Source organism: Anomaloglossus baeobatrachus, chromosome 12, assembly GCF_048569485.1.
Source record: "Anomaloglossus baeobatrachus isolate aAnoBae1 chromosome 12, aAnoBae1.hap1, whole genome shotgun sequence".
Classification (NCBI taxonomy): domain Eukaryota; kingdom Metazoa; phylum Chordata; class Amphibia; order Anura; family Aromobatidae; genus Anomaloglossus; species Anomaloglossus baeobatrachus.
In genome coordinates, this window is record NC_134364.1 from 68,607,495 (window position 1) to 68,620,936 (window position 13,442).

At 44.4% G+C, this 13,442-nt stretch overlaps 1 protein-coding gene across 1 annotated transcript in view; it reads left to right on the forward strand.

Annotated features, from left to right (window-relative positions):
- LOC142257453 (cholesterol 24-hydroxylase-like) overlaps positions 1-13,068 on the forward strand; it is a 105,309-nt gene extending 92,241 nt beyond the window's left edge. Inside the window, exons 11-15 of the mRNA XM_075329571.1 lie at positions 6,949-7,033; positions 7,258-7,368; positions 7,803-7,891; positions 9,377-9,446; positions 11,339-13,068. Coding sequence (XP_075185686.1) covers positions 6,949-7,033; positions 7,258-7,368; positions 7,803-7,891; positions 9,377-9,446; positions 11,339-11,539 — 556 coding nt within the window. The 3' untranslated portion in view covers positions 11,540-13,068. The remainder of the gene's footprint in view (positions 1-6,948; positions 7,034-7,257; positions 7,369-7,802; positions 7,892-9,376; positions 9,447-11,338) is intronic.
- Positions 13,069-13,442: the final 374 nt, after the last annotated feature.

Here is a 13,442-nt window from a genome sequence, read left to right on the forward strand (position 1 = left end):
AGGTTTCGTTGGTATATTAGACCACATCTGATTAGGTGATGTTTGGCGACAGGGGGGTACTTTATTGAGTATAGTTTGGTGGGCAGTTTCTTCGTGGACAATTGTTGTTGTATTCAGGGTCTTTATATTTTGTAGGACCATGCCTCGTGTATATTCTCGGGCATTCCTTTGTGTTTTGGGGAGCTTTGCGGGCGGATGTTTGCCGGGACGGTCGGCAGCTCGGAGCGGCGATGTAGGAAGCCCGTGTGAAATGGCTCGGAATTCGGGGCATGACTTGGAGTAGAGTTCGCCCTGAATTGGCGTATTATAGCCGGATTGACCGGGAACCTGATGTTTTAATGCTGCATGTGGGGGGGAATGACCTTGGAGTGAGGACAGCGAGAGAGTTAAAAAGGGATATCAAGTTGGACTTACTTCATTTGTGGAGGGCGGTCCCTGGCATCGTGATTGTGTGGTCCGATATCGTAGCCCGGATGCAGTGGCGTTTTGGGAGGGCGGTGGATCGGATTAACAGGGCCCGGGTAAAATTGAACCGGGCGATTGGCAGGTTTGTAGCGCGGAACGGAGGAGTCCACCGAGCAGTATTTGAGGCGTGATGAGGTCCATCTCACGGATGTCGGTTTGGATTTGTGGATGTTGGGTTTGAGGGATGGATTGGAACAAGCATTGGGGGTGTGGAGGGCCCGGGCCAAGTAAGGTGTCACTTAGCCGGTCTGTGGCGGGGTGATAGGTCCGTTCAGAGAGGATTGGTGTACCGACAGTAGGTTTGTTGGTATGAAGCCACTCAGGGGAAGTGGCTTCGAGTTGGATGGGAACTTGTAGGCGGAGGTCCTGCAGGTTCTGGGGAGGGGTAATTAACGATGGAACGTTAATTACCCTACACCTCGGGTCGGTTGGTCATGGCCGAGGTGGTCCCCTGGGCCGGTTGGAGGTTACGGCCGGGGGATAGGAATGATTGTTGCCCTCTCGGATGGACCTATCAGGAGTCATTTTGTGGAGAAAATGTATATATGTACAGGTTCAGGTGTCAATGGGGTGGCATGTTGAGCCACAAGTTTGGTACATATATACTGTTTAATAAAGCTGTGGCCATTCGGCAATAAAGTCGTAGTCTGTGTCGTTACTACTATATTTAAATTAAGGGGAAGTTTGTCACTGGAGACCCGCTTATCCCTATAGATACGTCAAGCTTCCAATGCATTTCTAGGAGATCCAGAACCTGGTTCATAGATTTATATTAAGAGCACCACTTCAACGATGCAATAATAATAAAAAAAAATACTGGAGTGGTGCTTTAAACATGTCATGTAGTCATTCCCATGTACAAAGTAAGTTTTGGTTTTAAGGCCCAGTAGATCTTTTTTTTTTTTCCAATTTAAAGTTTTATTAGTTTTCAAAGGAAAGAGTACAAACAACATTGCAGACCATTGAATACAAATTTGATAAACAAGGAGCCATCACGGCGGCTGAAGGCCTCAGGCTCAGTAATCTTTACAGCTGTCAATGAGGAAATAATCGAACAACATGACTTTCTAATAAAGAACAAGAAACCAAAGTGAAGGTAAAGAAAGATGAACAAGGAAGAGAGTGGATCAGAAGTGAGAGGGGGATACAAGAGGGGGAGAACCGTGGGGGGAAAGGTGTGGATAGGAGTATGTTGGCCGAGACTGGCGTCCCGTCTGTTGGGCGTAAACCTGAAAAGAAGGAAAATGACTATGGAAGGTGTGGCAAGCCGAGGGTCCTGTTTACTGAGGGTCAACGAGCGCAAGAAACCTTGGGTCAGAGAGAAAAGATTCCCACTGATACCATTTAGAGGAGGTTTCCACTAGCTGGCCCCGCGATTGAGCCATTACCATCTCCATGCGGTGTATTATATTTACTTCTGTCACCCATTCCTCTATGGACGGGGGGGTAGGGTCTTTCCAACGTCGTTGGATTACTGTCTTGGCGGCCTGGAGGAGATGTCCAGTAAGGGATTTTTTATACATCTTTTCTGGTATTTTAAACATAAACAATAGGGCTGCCTCGGGGCGACTAGGGACTAAGATCCCCGTGACCTCCTGGATGCCCACCAGCACCTTGCTCCAGAAGGCCGCCAAGCTCGGACAGTACCACCAGATATGAGCCATGGTACCTCCCTGTGCTCCGCACCGCCAGCATGTGTCAGGGATTTCGGGGCACCACATATGAAGGGATGACGGGACCCTGTACCACCTGGAGAGGATTTTGTAGCAAGTCTCTTACATTCTCGTTGCAACCGCGGACTTGTGGGTCAAGCGGAAGCATCGTTCCCATTGATCCCTGGAGAAAGTCTGGCCGAGCTCTGCCTCCCATGCAGTACAGAAGCGAGGAAGTGGTATCTCTGCTGCTGCTGTCAAAATCCCATAAATCCTTGATATTGCATGTCTAGTGTCAGGTGTCCCTGTACAGATAAGTTCAAAAGGGGTTAGGGGTGAGGGACGAGCTAGGTCTGGCCCCTGCGTGGTTATGAAGTGTTTAAGTTGGGCATATTCAAAGTAGAACCGCATCTTAAAATCTCTAGGCCCCACAATGTCCGGAAGTGGGAGAAGAACCACATCTGGTGCCACCTGTCCCAGTCTCAGGGGGTTCTGTTTTGAGCTTCCCAAAAAATTATTAGACGATGCCCCTGGTAAAAAGTCAGGGTTATCCTTCAATGGCATAAGGGGTCCCCGGGGCTGGAGCAGGCGCTTAATCCGTGGCAGTGAGTGTACTGATTGTAGTGTTTGTTTAGTGGTGTAGGACATTCCTATCTTATGTTTGGTGAGAAGTGGCCAGTTCCACGGCAGGGTTAGAGTAGATAAGGGGCACAGGTCGTGTGCCAGGCGGACCCAGAGCTTCAATCCGGAGTTATGCAGGAGGTCTAGGACCCTGGCATGGGCAGCAGCCAGATAATAACGCCGACAGTCAGGCAGCCCCACCCCTCCCGCCCCCTTGGTCCTAGTTAGGACATTCCTCCTGAGACGGGAGCGCCCCTTGGACCACACAAATTGATTAAACAAGCGCTGTAACTTTACCCAATACGACGCCGGGACATATACCGGGACCGTCTGGAGTAAGTAGAGCAGTCTGGGCAGGGCTGTCATCCTGAGGGCATTGATCCTACCAAACCATGAGAGGGTACCTCTATGCCATACAGTCAGGTCCCTCTCAAGCTTGGAGAGAAAATTTTGAAAATTAAGCTGGAAAAGTCTGGTTATGTCAGATGGGATAGTGATACCTAGGTAGCCGATACTGCCGTGTGGTGGCCATTTGAAGGGGAAGTTTGGTTTTATAGCATCTACTGTTGCTTGGGAAAGTGATATGTTTAGGGCTTCAGATTTGTCAAAGTTGATTTTAAAATTGGACCATTTGCTAAAACGATTGAGTTCACGCATTAAGGATGGAAGGGAAGTGAGTGGGTTTTGCACGTAAATAAGGAGATCGTCCGCGAAGGCGGCGCATTTATATTCTTGAGTGGCAATTTTAATCCCCTGTATGTCGGGGCTAAGCCGGATGGCCGACAACAGATGCTCCATGACTAAGATATAGAGCAATGGGGATAGGGGGCATCCCTGTCGAGTCCCGTTATGGATATTAAAGGGTCTCGACAGGGTGCCATTAATTTTAAGACGCGCGGTCGGGGAACAATATAAGGCCAAGATTTTAGATGAGAAGGTTGGACCAAAACCAACATGGGACAGAGTCTGAGAAATTGAATGCCAGGAAATTCTATCGCATGCCTTTTCGGCATCTAACGATAACATCATCATGGGGATTTTTTGGGTGTGGGCATGTTGGACCAGGTCTAGGGTTTTTAGGGTGTTGTCCCTTGCTTCCCTACCAGGAACGAATCCTGCTTGGTCCAAGTGTACCAGGTCTGGCAAAAGGGGATTGAGTCTATTTGCAAGAAGCTTAGCATAAATCTTCAAATCCACATTAAGCAACGATATTGGTCTGAAGCTACTACATGCGGTAGGGTCTTTACCAGGCTTTCGGAGTAAAGCCACATGAGCTGTCGTGGTGTGGGGAGGGAATGGGGTCTCATCTGATATAGCGTTAAAAGAAAGGAGCATTAGGGGTGCTAACTGTTCCGCAAACGTCTTATAAAATTTGGCTGGGAATCCATCCGGGCCGGGACTTTTGTTACCGGGTGTATCACGGATTACTGACAGGATGTCCTCAAGTAGAAATGGCTTCTCGAGGTCCTCAATTGTGGACTTATTAAGAGGTTTAAAGGGAGAGGGCATTGTAGGGGGCTCGTGGTCTATCTCAGCCAGTAGATCTTTTTACTTTTTGCCTCCAGAACCAACATGACCATTTCATGTTTATGTGGACATAGTTCATGCAGGTTTGATATAGTAATATTATTCTGGCTGATAACTATCTAATCTTATTTTTAAAGAGTAAAGCTGGGTTCACACATAGCGACAACGACAACGACGTCGCTGTTACGTCACCATTTTCTGTGACGTAACAGCGACCTTGTAAGTCGCTGTTATGATCGCTGCTTAGCTGTCAAACACAGCAGAAGCAGCAGCGATCATAACGACGCTGTGCTACATGTGCAGAGAGCAGGGAGCCACGCTTAGCGCTGGCTCCCTACACTCCTAGCTACAGTACACATCGGGTTAATTACCCGATGTGTACTGCAGCTACATTTGCAGAGAGCAGGGAGCCGCACACACTGCTTAGCGCTGGCTCCCTGGTCTCCTAGCTACAGTATTCATCGGGTTAATTACCCGATGTGTACTGCAGCTACATGTGCACAGAGCAGGAGCCGGCACTGGCAGCGAGGGCGGACGCTGGTAACGAAGGTAAATATTGGGTAACCAGGGAAAGGTCTTCCCTTGGTTACCCGATGTTTACCCTGGTTATAGCTTACCGCAGCTGCAAGACGCCGGCTCCTGCTCCCTGCTCGCTTAATTTCGTCGCTCTCTCGCTGTCACATACAGCGATGTGTGCGTCACAGCGGGAGAGCAACGACCAAAAAATGAAGCTGGACATTCAGCAACGACCGGCGACCTCACAGCAGGGGCCAGGTCGTTGCTGGATGTCACACACAGCGACAGCGATGGGACGTCGCTGCAACGTCACAGAAAATGGTGACATCGCAGTGACATCGTTGTCGTTGTCACTGTGTGTGACACCACCTTACCTGTTAACAGAGTAAGGGGTGCTTCACACACAGCGAGCTCGCTGCCGAGATCGCTGCTGAGTCACGTTTTTTGTGACCTCATTAGCGATCTCGCTGTGTGTGACACTGAGCAGCGATCTGGCCCCTGCTGCGAGATTGCGGCTCGTTACACACAGCCCTGGTTCGTTTTCTTCAAAGGCGCTCTCCCACTGTGACACACAGATTGCTGTGTGTGACAGCGAGAGAGCGACGAAATGAAGCGAGCAGGGAGCAGGAGCCGGCATCTGGCAGCTGCGGTAAGCTGTAACCAAGATAAACATCGGGTAACCAAGGTGGTTACCCGATATTTACCTTAGTTACCAGCCTCCGCAGCTCTCACGCTGCCTGTGCTGCCGGCTCCGGCTCTCTGCACATGTAGCTGCATTACACATCGGGTTAATTAACCCGATGTGTACTGTAGCTAGGAGAGCAAGGAGCCAGCGCTAAGCAGTGTGCGCGGCTCCCTGCTCTCTGCACATGTAGCTGCATTACACATCGGGTTAATTAACCCGATGTGTACTGTAGCTAGGAGAGCAAAGCTAAGCGGTGTGCGCTGGTAACTAATGTAAACATCGGGTAACCATACCCGATGTTTACCTTAGTTACCAGTGTCCGCAGCTTCCAGACGCCGGCTCCGTGCAAGCGCAGCGTCGCTTGCACGTCGCTGCTGGCTGGGGGCTGGTCACTGGTGAGATCTGCCTGTTTGACAGCTCACCAGTGACCATGTAGCGATGCAGCAGCGATCCTGACCAGGTCAGATCGCTGGTCGGATCGCTGCTGCATCGCTAAAGTGTGAAGGTACCCTAAAAGCCCCCTACACATTATAGTAGGTAATTTGACTCTCAGTGCGACTGGCTGTATATCTAATGTGTATATCTTCACACCATCTGCCAAAGGAGATAAGGATTGGGCTTTGCTATTTCATTGCCCAATCCTTTTGTTCTCTAGGTAGAAAGAAAGACTGAAGTCTGGGCTCTTCACTGTCTTACTATTTTGACAGCTGGGAGAGACTTTCTGCTTCTGATCTGGTAGATAATACTATGTGTGTGGGGGAAGCCATAACTGTGCAGCACAAACACACAGGGGGTTCTGTGTTGCTGATTCATTAATTCTGGGTGTATTTATTTAAGGAATGACATAAAATGTGTTCTTGTGTATTATAGAGCATCATGGAGGAGGTTAGTAATATCAGCTGAGATAAATACTGCTCCAGCATCTCCTCAGTTTGTTGTGGCTGTGCCTGTCTGTGTGTATGTAATGAAAGAGTCAGACAAAACCTTTACAAACGACAATGTCCTCCTCCAGAAGATTAACCCTTTATAAGCAGTTTATCTTCCAGAGCTATTAAGAAGCAGCTGCATTCTCCTTGATTAGCTATTACAATCCTTACAACTATTGATTAACGAGCATGCTCGCCACCTGTCCTTACTTGATCGAGTATCGGAGTGCTTGGGTAGGCTCGAGTTTCCCATTGACTTCCATTATACTTGTTCCTCTAGTCGTATCCGAGTGACCCAATGCTCGATCCAGTGAGGAGCAGTGGCAAGGACACTCGCTCATCATTACTTATAACAATCACTTTAGTGACCCAATGGCAAGAAATATAGGCCCCAGGTTATGTTTATGTTGGTTATGTCAAATTAATCCCAACTTTCAAAATTTGTTTTACTTTTACTAAATGATATTCACCTCCCTATGATTAATGTTCACAGCTTGTAATATAATCTTGAGAGGGTGACTTTTTTGATAATTCACATGAATTTTCTGATACTTAGAGTCCAGGCTGAAGTGGATGAAGTTATTGGCTCTAAACGAGACATTGAATATGAAGATCTAAAGAAACTGCAATACTTGACCCAGGTACTTATTAATTATTTCCCTTGTGAGTTTACAATCTACTTTCTTTCCTATACTTTATTCCATACATATTTCTGTACAAGTAATCACTGAGGTTAGTTTTGAGGAGAGAGGTGTGTTATTTTTTCTATACGAGACAATGGTAAATTTAAGGATAAATTTTGTAGAAGAGGACATAGCTGCTTGTAAAGGGTTTATATGAGCCACTCACTAAATTACTTCTTTAGGTTTTAAAAGAAACCTTGAGGTTGTATCCAACAGCTCCAGGAACATCAAGGCTTTCAGTAGAGGAAATAGTAATTGACGGAGTAAGGATTCCTGCCGGATCTAATGTAATGGTAAGAAGGAAACATTAGATTGTATTGTTTCTAACTTTTTTGGTCAAAATGGTCTGTTGGTATGTCATAGAGGTAGCTGAGAAAGCTATCTAACTGTTTTTAATTTAAGGGTTTATCCACCTTTTGCTCCTTCCCGTAGGGGCCAATTTCCATTTTTGTGCCCCACTGGGACTGTCCCACATGATACAATTCAGATAGTCCAAATAAAGTGGCAGTTTGTTCTCTGTTCTGTGGTCTTCTGGTGTATGGGCTACCCTTCATTTTGTATATTATTGGCTATAACCTCATAGAATCCCTCAAATATTATTTGTCCTATCCTGACATGTTAGAAATAATACATTTATGGATTTTGCTTTACACTGTAATACTAATAACGTATAATTAGAATAAATGTGGGGGATGGTATCATATAATAAAGTCTCTTTTCTTTGTAGTTTAACACATACATCATGTGCCGGATGGAGAAATATTTTAAGGATCCTTTGCTCTTTGACCCTGATAGATTCCATCCTGATGCTCCTAAGTAAGTGTTGATCTATAATAAAATGTGTATTTTCAGCTTAGCGGGAATGTATGATCAGAAAGTGACCTAATGTATAAAATCTAATTTTTATATCAAACTTATATATGTAACTTATTTATTGTTTTTTTTTTTCCTTACCAAAATGTATATAAATGATCCAGAAATCTTCCATTTCTTATTCTGAGTGTTCTAATAGACTGACTCATTCTGCTTTGTAGAGATTTTCAGTAGTGAGCTCATTACAATCACCACTATAAACACTATATATTGCAGGATCCACCATTACACTAGTTAAAAGATCAACCACTCACAATAGGTAATATCATAGCTCACCATCTCCCCATACTGTACAATTACTGATAAGGTCACTTTCACACTGCATTCATCTCCCCATTCAGTTGTCCCCTCGGGGCTTGCAAACGTAAAACGGGCGTAGGACCTATGCGCAGACAGGGCCATTGACTATAATGGTGCAGACAGAGTCACCGAGTGCTCTGTCGTGCACCATTTTCGGGAGTATACGCCTCTTGAAGGTAGAGACCCAGATATAGTAGATTGCACAGTTCCAGTCCATTCTGAGAACTGTACATCTGCACAGGAAATCAACAGTCCACAGGAACAGTCTTTCGCTACAGCCGGATCATCGCTTGCGTCTGGTCAGGGATTTACCTCTGGAATGGGTCACGATCTTCTGTGCTTGACCGTCAGCGCTCAGTCTTCCTCTAGGATGGGACATGGTCTTCTACTGGTGCAGGTCACGGTCTTTGGTGCTTGACTGTTGCACTTAGTCTTCCTCTAAGACATGTCACAATTCTTCCTCTCGATTTTCCTCTTAGCTTGAGTCATGGATATTCCTCTCAGTTCAGGTCACCAATCTCTTTCATCTCAGGTCATGAATCTTCCTATCAGATCAGGTCACCAATCTCTCTCAGCTCAGGTCACCAATCCCTTTCATGTTAGGTCATGGATCTTCCTATCAGCTCAGGTCACCATCTTCCGTTCAGCGTAGGTCATGGATATGATGTTCTTAGCTTAGGTATAGGTCAGGTCTTCTCTGGGATTTCATCACTGTAGACCCTTCAATGGCGATGGGGGCTGTGAGCCCTCTTTGTGACAACACAACCTGCCTTCCACAGACTGTGGCGCCAACTCCTCCTCTCTGCAGCTCAGCCAAGCTTTTTATATTTAGCAACTGCGTCACAACTGTCACTTGACCCAGCATTTCTTCCAAATCCTTCCCTTGAGGAAACTCACATTTCACTCCTTGGTTCCTGGTTGTTCTTCTTGACCAGCAGATGGTGATGTTCTCCCATAAACACTGCAAGATGTTAGCATAGTGCTGCTTCTGCTGCTCCTACTCCCTTAGACTATTATGAATAAATGAGTAATAGATGTCTTTTTTCTTATGCATTTAAAGTAGATTTACTAGTTTATTATTACGCTGTTGTGCACTGGATATTTCTTCATTTTCTTTTATATTATCAGGCCAAATGCAAACGTTTACTTTCCGTTTTCTCTTGGACCACGAACCTGCATTGGGCAAGTCTTTTCACAGGTGGGTAGATTCTAGAAAATAAATAAATAAAAAAAAAAAAAAAATTGTTATTGCCAAGAGCAAAAAATATTTCCAGGACTGGTAACATCACTGTTTTTTTAAAAAAATTTTTTAAATTAATTTAATTTTTAAAATTTGGAGCTGAAAGTTTTGAAACTTTTTTTTTTGCTTTGTGTAGAAATATATTTTCTATATATTATACTATTCTGTTGTTTCTATATACTAAAAGTGATAGCACAAAAGGACCTTGCACCCTGATCTGTTTAGAAGTGGAGATAACGGTTTCCGTTATCTCCTTGTAGTGGACTTTGTCCATTAACACATTGAAGCTAAAGGTTAAAGTTAACGACAAACGCTGAGCAAGTAATGGTTACTGTTAAAATTGTCCATTTTCATATATTTTAGGGGAGGCGCAATGTATAAATATTCATTCATAAAGTCATGAGGGTACAGGGTATATTTATACCTATAGTCACGGGCACAGTGTATATTTATACCTATAGTCAGGTGCACAGTGTATATGTATACCTATAATCAGGGGTACAGTGTATATTTACAGTCAGGGCCAGAAATATTTGGACAGTGACACAAGTTTTGTTATTTTAGCTGTTTACAAAAACATGTTCAGAAATACAATTATATATATAATATGGGCTGAAAGTGCACACTCCCAGCTGCAATATGAGAGTTTTCACATCCAAATCGGAGAAAGGGTTTAGGAATCATAGCTCTGTAATGCATAGCCTCCTCTTTTTCAAGGGACCAAAAGTAATTGGACAAGGGACTCTAAGGGCTGCAATTAACTCTGAAGGCGTCTCCCTCGTTAACCTGTAATCAATGAAGTAGTTATAAGGTCTGGGGTTGATTACAGGTGTGTGGTTTTGCATTTGGAAGCTGTTGCTGTGACCAGACAACATGCGGTCTAAGGAACTCTCAATTGAGGTGAAGCAGAACATCCTGAGGCTGAACAAAAAGAAAAAATCCATCAGAGAGATAGCAGACATGCTTGGAGTAGCAAAATCAACAGTCGGGTACATTCTGAGAAAAAAGGAATTGACTGGTGAGCTTGGGAACTCAAAAAGGCCTGGGCATCCACGGATGACAACAGTGGTGGATGATCGCCGCATACTTTCTTTGGTGAAGAAGAACCCGTTCACAACATCAACTGAAGTCCAGAACACTCTCAGTGAAGTAGGTGTATCTGTCTCTAAGTCAACGGTAAAGAGAAGACTCCATGAAAGTAAATACAAAGGGTTCACATCTAGATGCAAACCATTCATCAATTCCAAAAATAGACAGGTCAGAGTTAAATTTGCTGAAAAACACCTCAGTTCTGGAAAAGTATTCTATGGACAGATGAGACAAAGATCAACCTGTACCAGAATGATGGACACAGTTCACACTACTATAATATAACAGCGATCAGTGTCTTAAGGGCAGGCGCATACTGGCCTAGTCCGTCCTCTTACACATTTATGCATATATTAGGACCCAGTGTATTTTCTTTTCACAGTCAAGGGACGAGAATTTTGTTTTTTATCTTATTCATGTGCCACAGTAGATTTTTTATTTATCTACTTGGGTCATAGAGCAATAATTAGTTTACAAATTCTCTCAGTATGGGGGAAGGTTGAAGCTGTTTCCTTGTATAGAGCTGACACATTGAGACCGCTTTGCACACTCTGCATATCTCCTGTTCTGTAGAGATCACTTTTCAGCAGTCATCTCATTATCATCACTGGCAGGAAAAGTAACATCTATAGAAGGACAGCCAAGGATCCGCTGGTATTCACAGTGAATATATAGTCATTGGCTCCTGAAAATACTGATGTGATCAGTAAGGAATGAGCAATCCATTAATCTGTGATATTTTTTATGTTCTCTCTGGACAGATGGAGGCAAAGGTCGTCATGGTCAAATTCTTGCAGAGATTTGAGTTTGAGTTGGTGGAAGGACAGAGTTTTAAGGTTTTTGATACCGGCACCCTGCGGCCTTTGGACGGTGTGCTCTGCAGAATGAGACCCCGGACAGATCGAAAGCCAGCAAAGAAATATAGATATCATCTGTCTCCTGAAGAAGAACACCTTGATTAGTCCTCATTCAGTCCAGTGCACAATTTCTGCCCTTTTTTCGGTACTAGGTCTTTTGCATCAGTGTCAAATATACTATTTTTATATTCAATTTCAATCATCAATCCTTCTAATATATTCTTTAAAGTTAAAGCTTTTCATTTTGGGCTCCAAATCCAAAGGCAAAGCCTTAGGGCTCGTTCATGTCAGGATACTGACACATTATATTCTGGAGGTCCATTTATGTGGATCAAACTTGACCACTAAAGTGACAAAAAAAATGCAGGGGGGATGTCATTCATGTTGCATTTATATGGAGTCCATTTTTCACTAACTGGTCGCTGGGATAAGCTTGAGAAACCTGAAACCGGATCCTGCTTAGGACAAACAAGAATCAAATTTGACATGTGATTTAAAGGGTTGTCTGAAGAGTGATTGTTCGCACCAGCAGCATAGTTGCACCCCTGACGTGAACGGCATGTTCTCCGGTATGGCAAGCAGAGGCAGCTATACCTCTGCAGCACTGGAGGAGCGCAGTGTCACTAAGGCTGCTTTCACACATCAGTTTTTTTGCATCAGGCTCAATCAGGCTCAAAAATCTATGCAACGGATGCGGCGAAAAAAACGGATCCATTGCATAAGTTTTTCCATGCGGCCCGTCTGCTTTTTGACGGATCTGGTATGATACTGAGCATGCGCAGTTCAAAAAACCGCATCCAGGTGCGGTTTTTGCCGCAGGACGCCGCATCCGGCGTCCCTAGGCTTGCATTGTAAAGTGCGCCGCATCACGCCGGAACCAGCGCGATGCGGTTTTTCGCCGCAGACAAAAAACGCTGCAAGCAACGTTCCATGCGGATGTCGCATTGGCTAAATATGACGCATCCGGCAAAAAACAGACGCAACGCAAGGCCATGCAGCACAATCCGGCGCTAATGCAAGTCTATGAGGAAAAAACGCATCCGGCGGTAAAAAAAAACGGATGCGTTTTTTTCTGCAAAGCGCCGGATTATGCCTGATTGCAAAAAACTGATGTGTGAAAGCAGCCTAAAACTGGCCAGTTTGTGCCACTCTACCGATCCGGCCAGCAATTGTAAGCACTTCACATGCATGGAGTCCCCTGCTGGGGCAAAAAAAATATACATTTAAAATGAGGTTAAAATATTATCCACCAAATAACACTTTATCCAAAAGGTAAATTTACTTTTACAATTTTTACAATTTTGGTTCCTAAGTTCTCAGACAGTTTTCTTCTCCTCTTTCTGTTCTTCATGCTTAGTGTGGCACACACAGACACACAATGTAACGATTGAGTCAACTTCTCCCCTTTTTATCTGATTTCAGGTGTGATTTTCATATTACCCACACCTGTTAGGCCGGTTTCACACATCCGGCTTTTTGCCGTTTTGCCGGATCCGGCGCTCTCCCGTACAGATAATACAGTACAATGACAGCGCTGTAACTTCCGGGTCACATGCGCCGGTCACATGACAGCATGTGACCGGCGCTTGTTGCGCAGTCATTGTACTGTATTATCTGTACGGGAGAGCGCCAGATCCGGAAAAACGGCAAAAAGCCGGATGTGTGAAACCGGCCTAATTTGCCACAGATGAGTTTGAGCAAGCATCACATGCTTGAAACAAAGTTGTTTACCCACAATTTTGTGAGTGGTGCCCAAAATTTGGTGCAGCCCATTTTTGCTGCTGTTTTGTGTGAATTTCCTGCCAATTTGCCCAGTTTTCTTTGTTTTTTTGTGTTGTTTCAGTACACACAAAGGTTATAACCATGTATATAATAAAAAGTGTAATTGCAATGACACATATATATATATATATATACAGTGTATATATATACATATATATATATATATATATATATATATACACTCCCTAAATGCAAAACTTAACACTGTGGAATAATAGTATTGTGT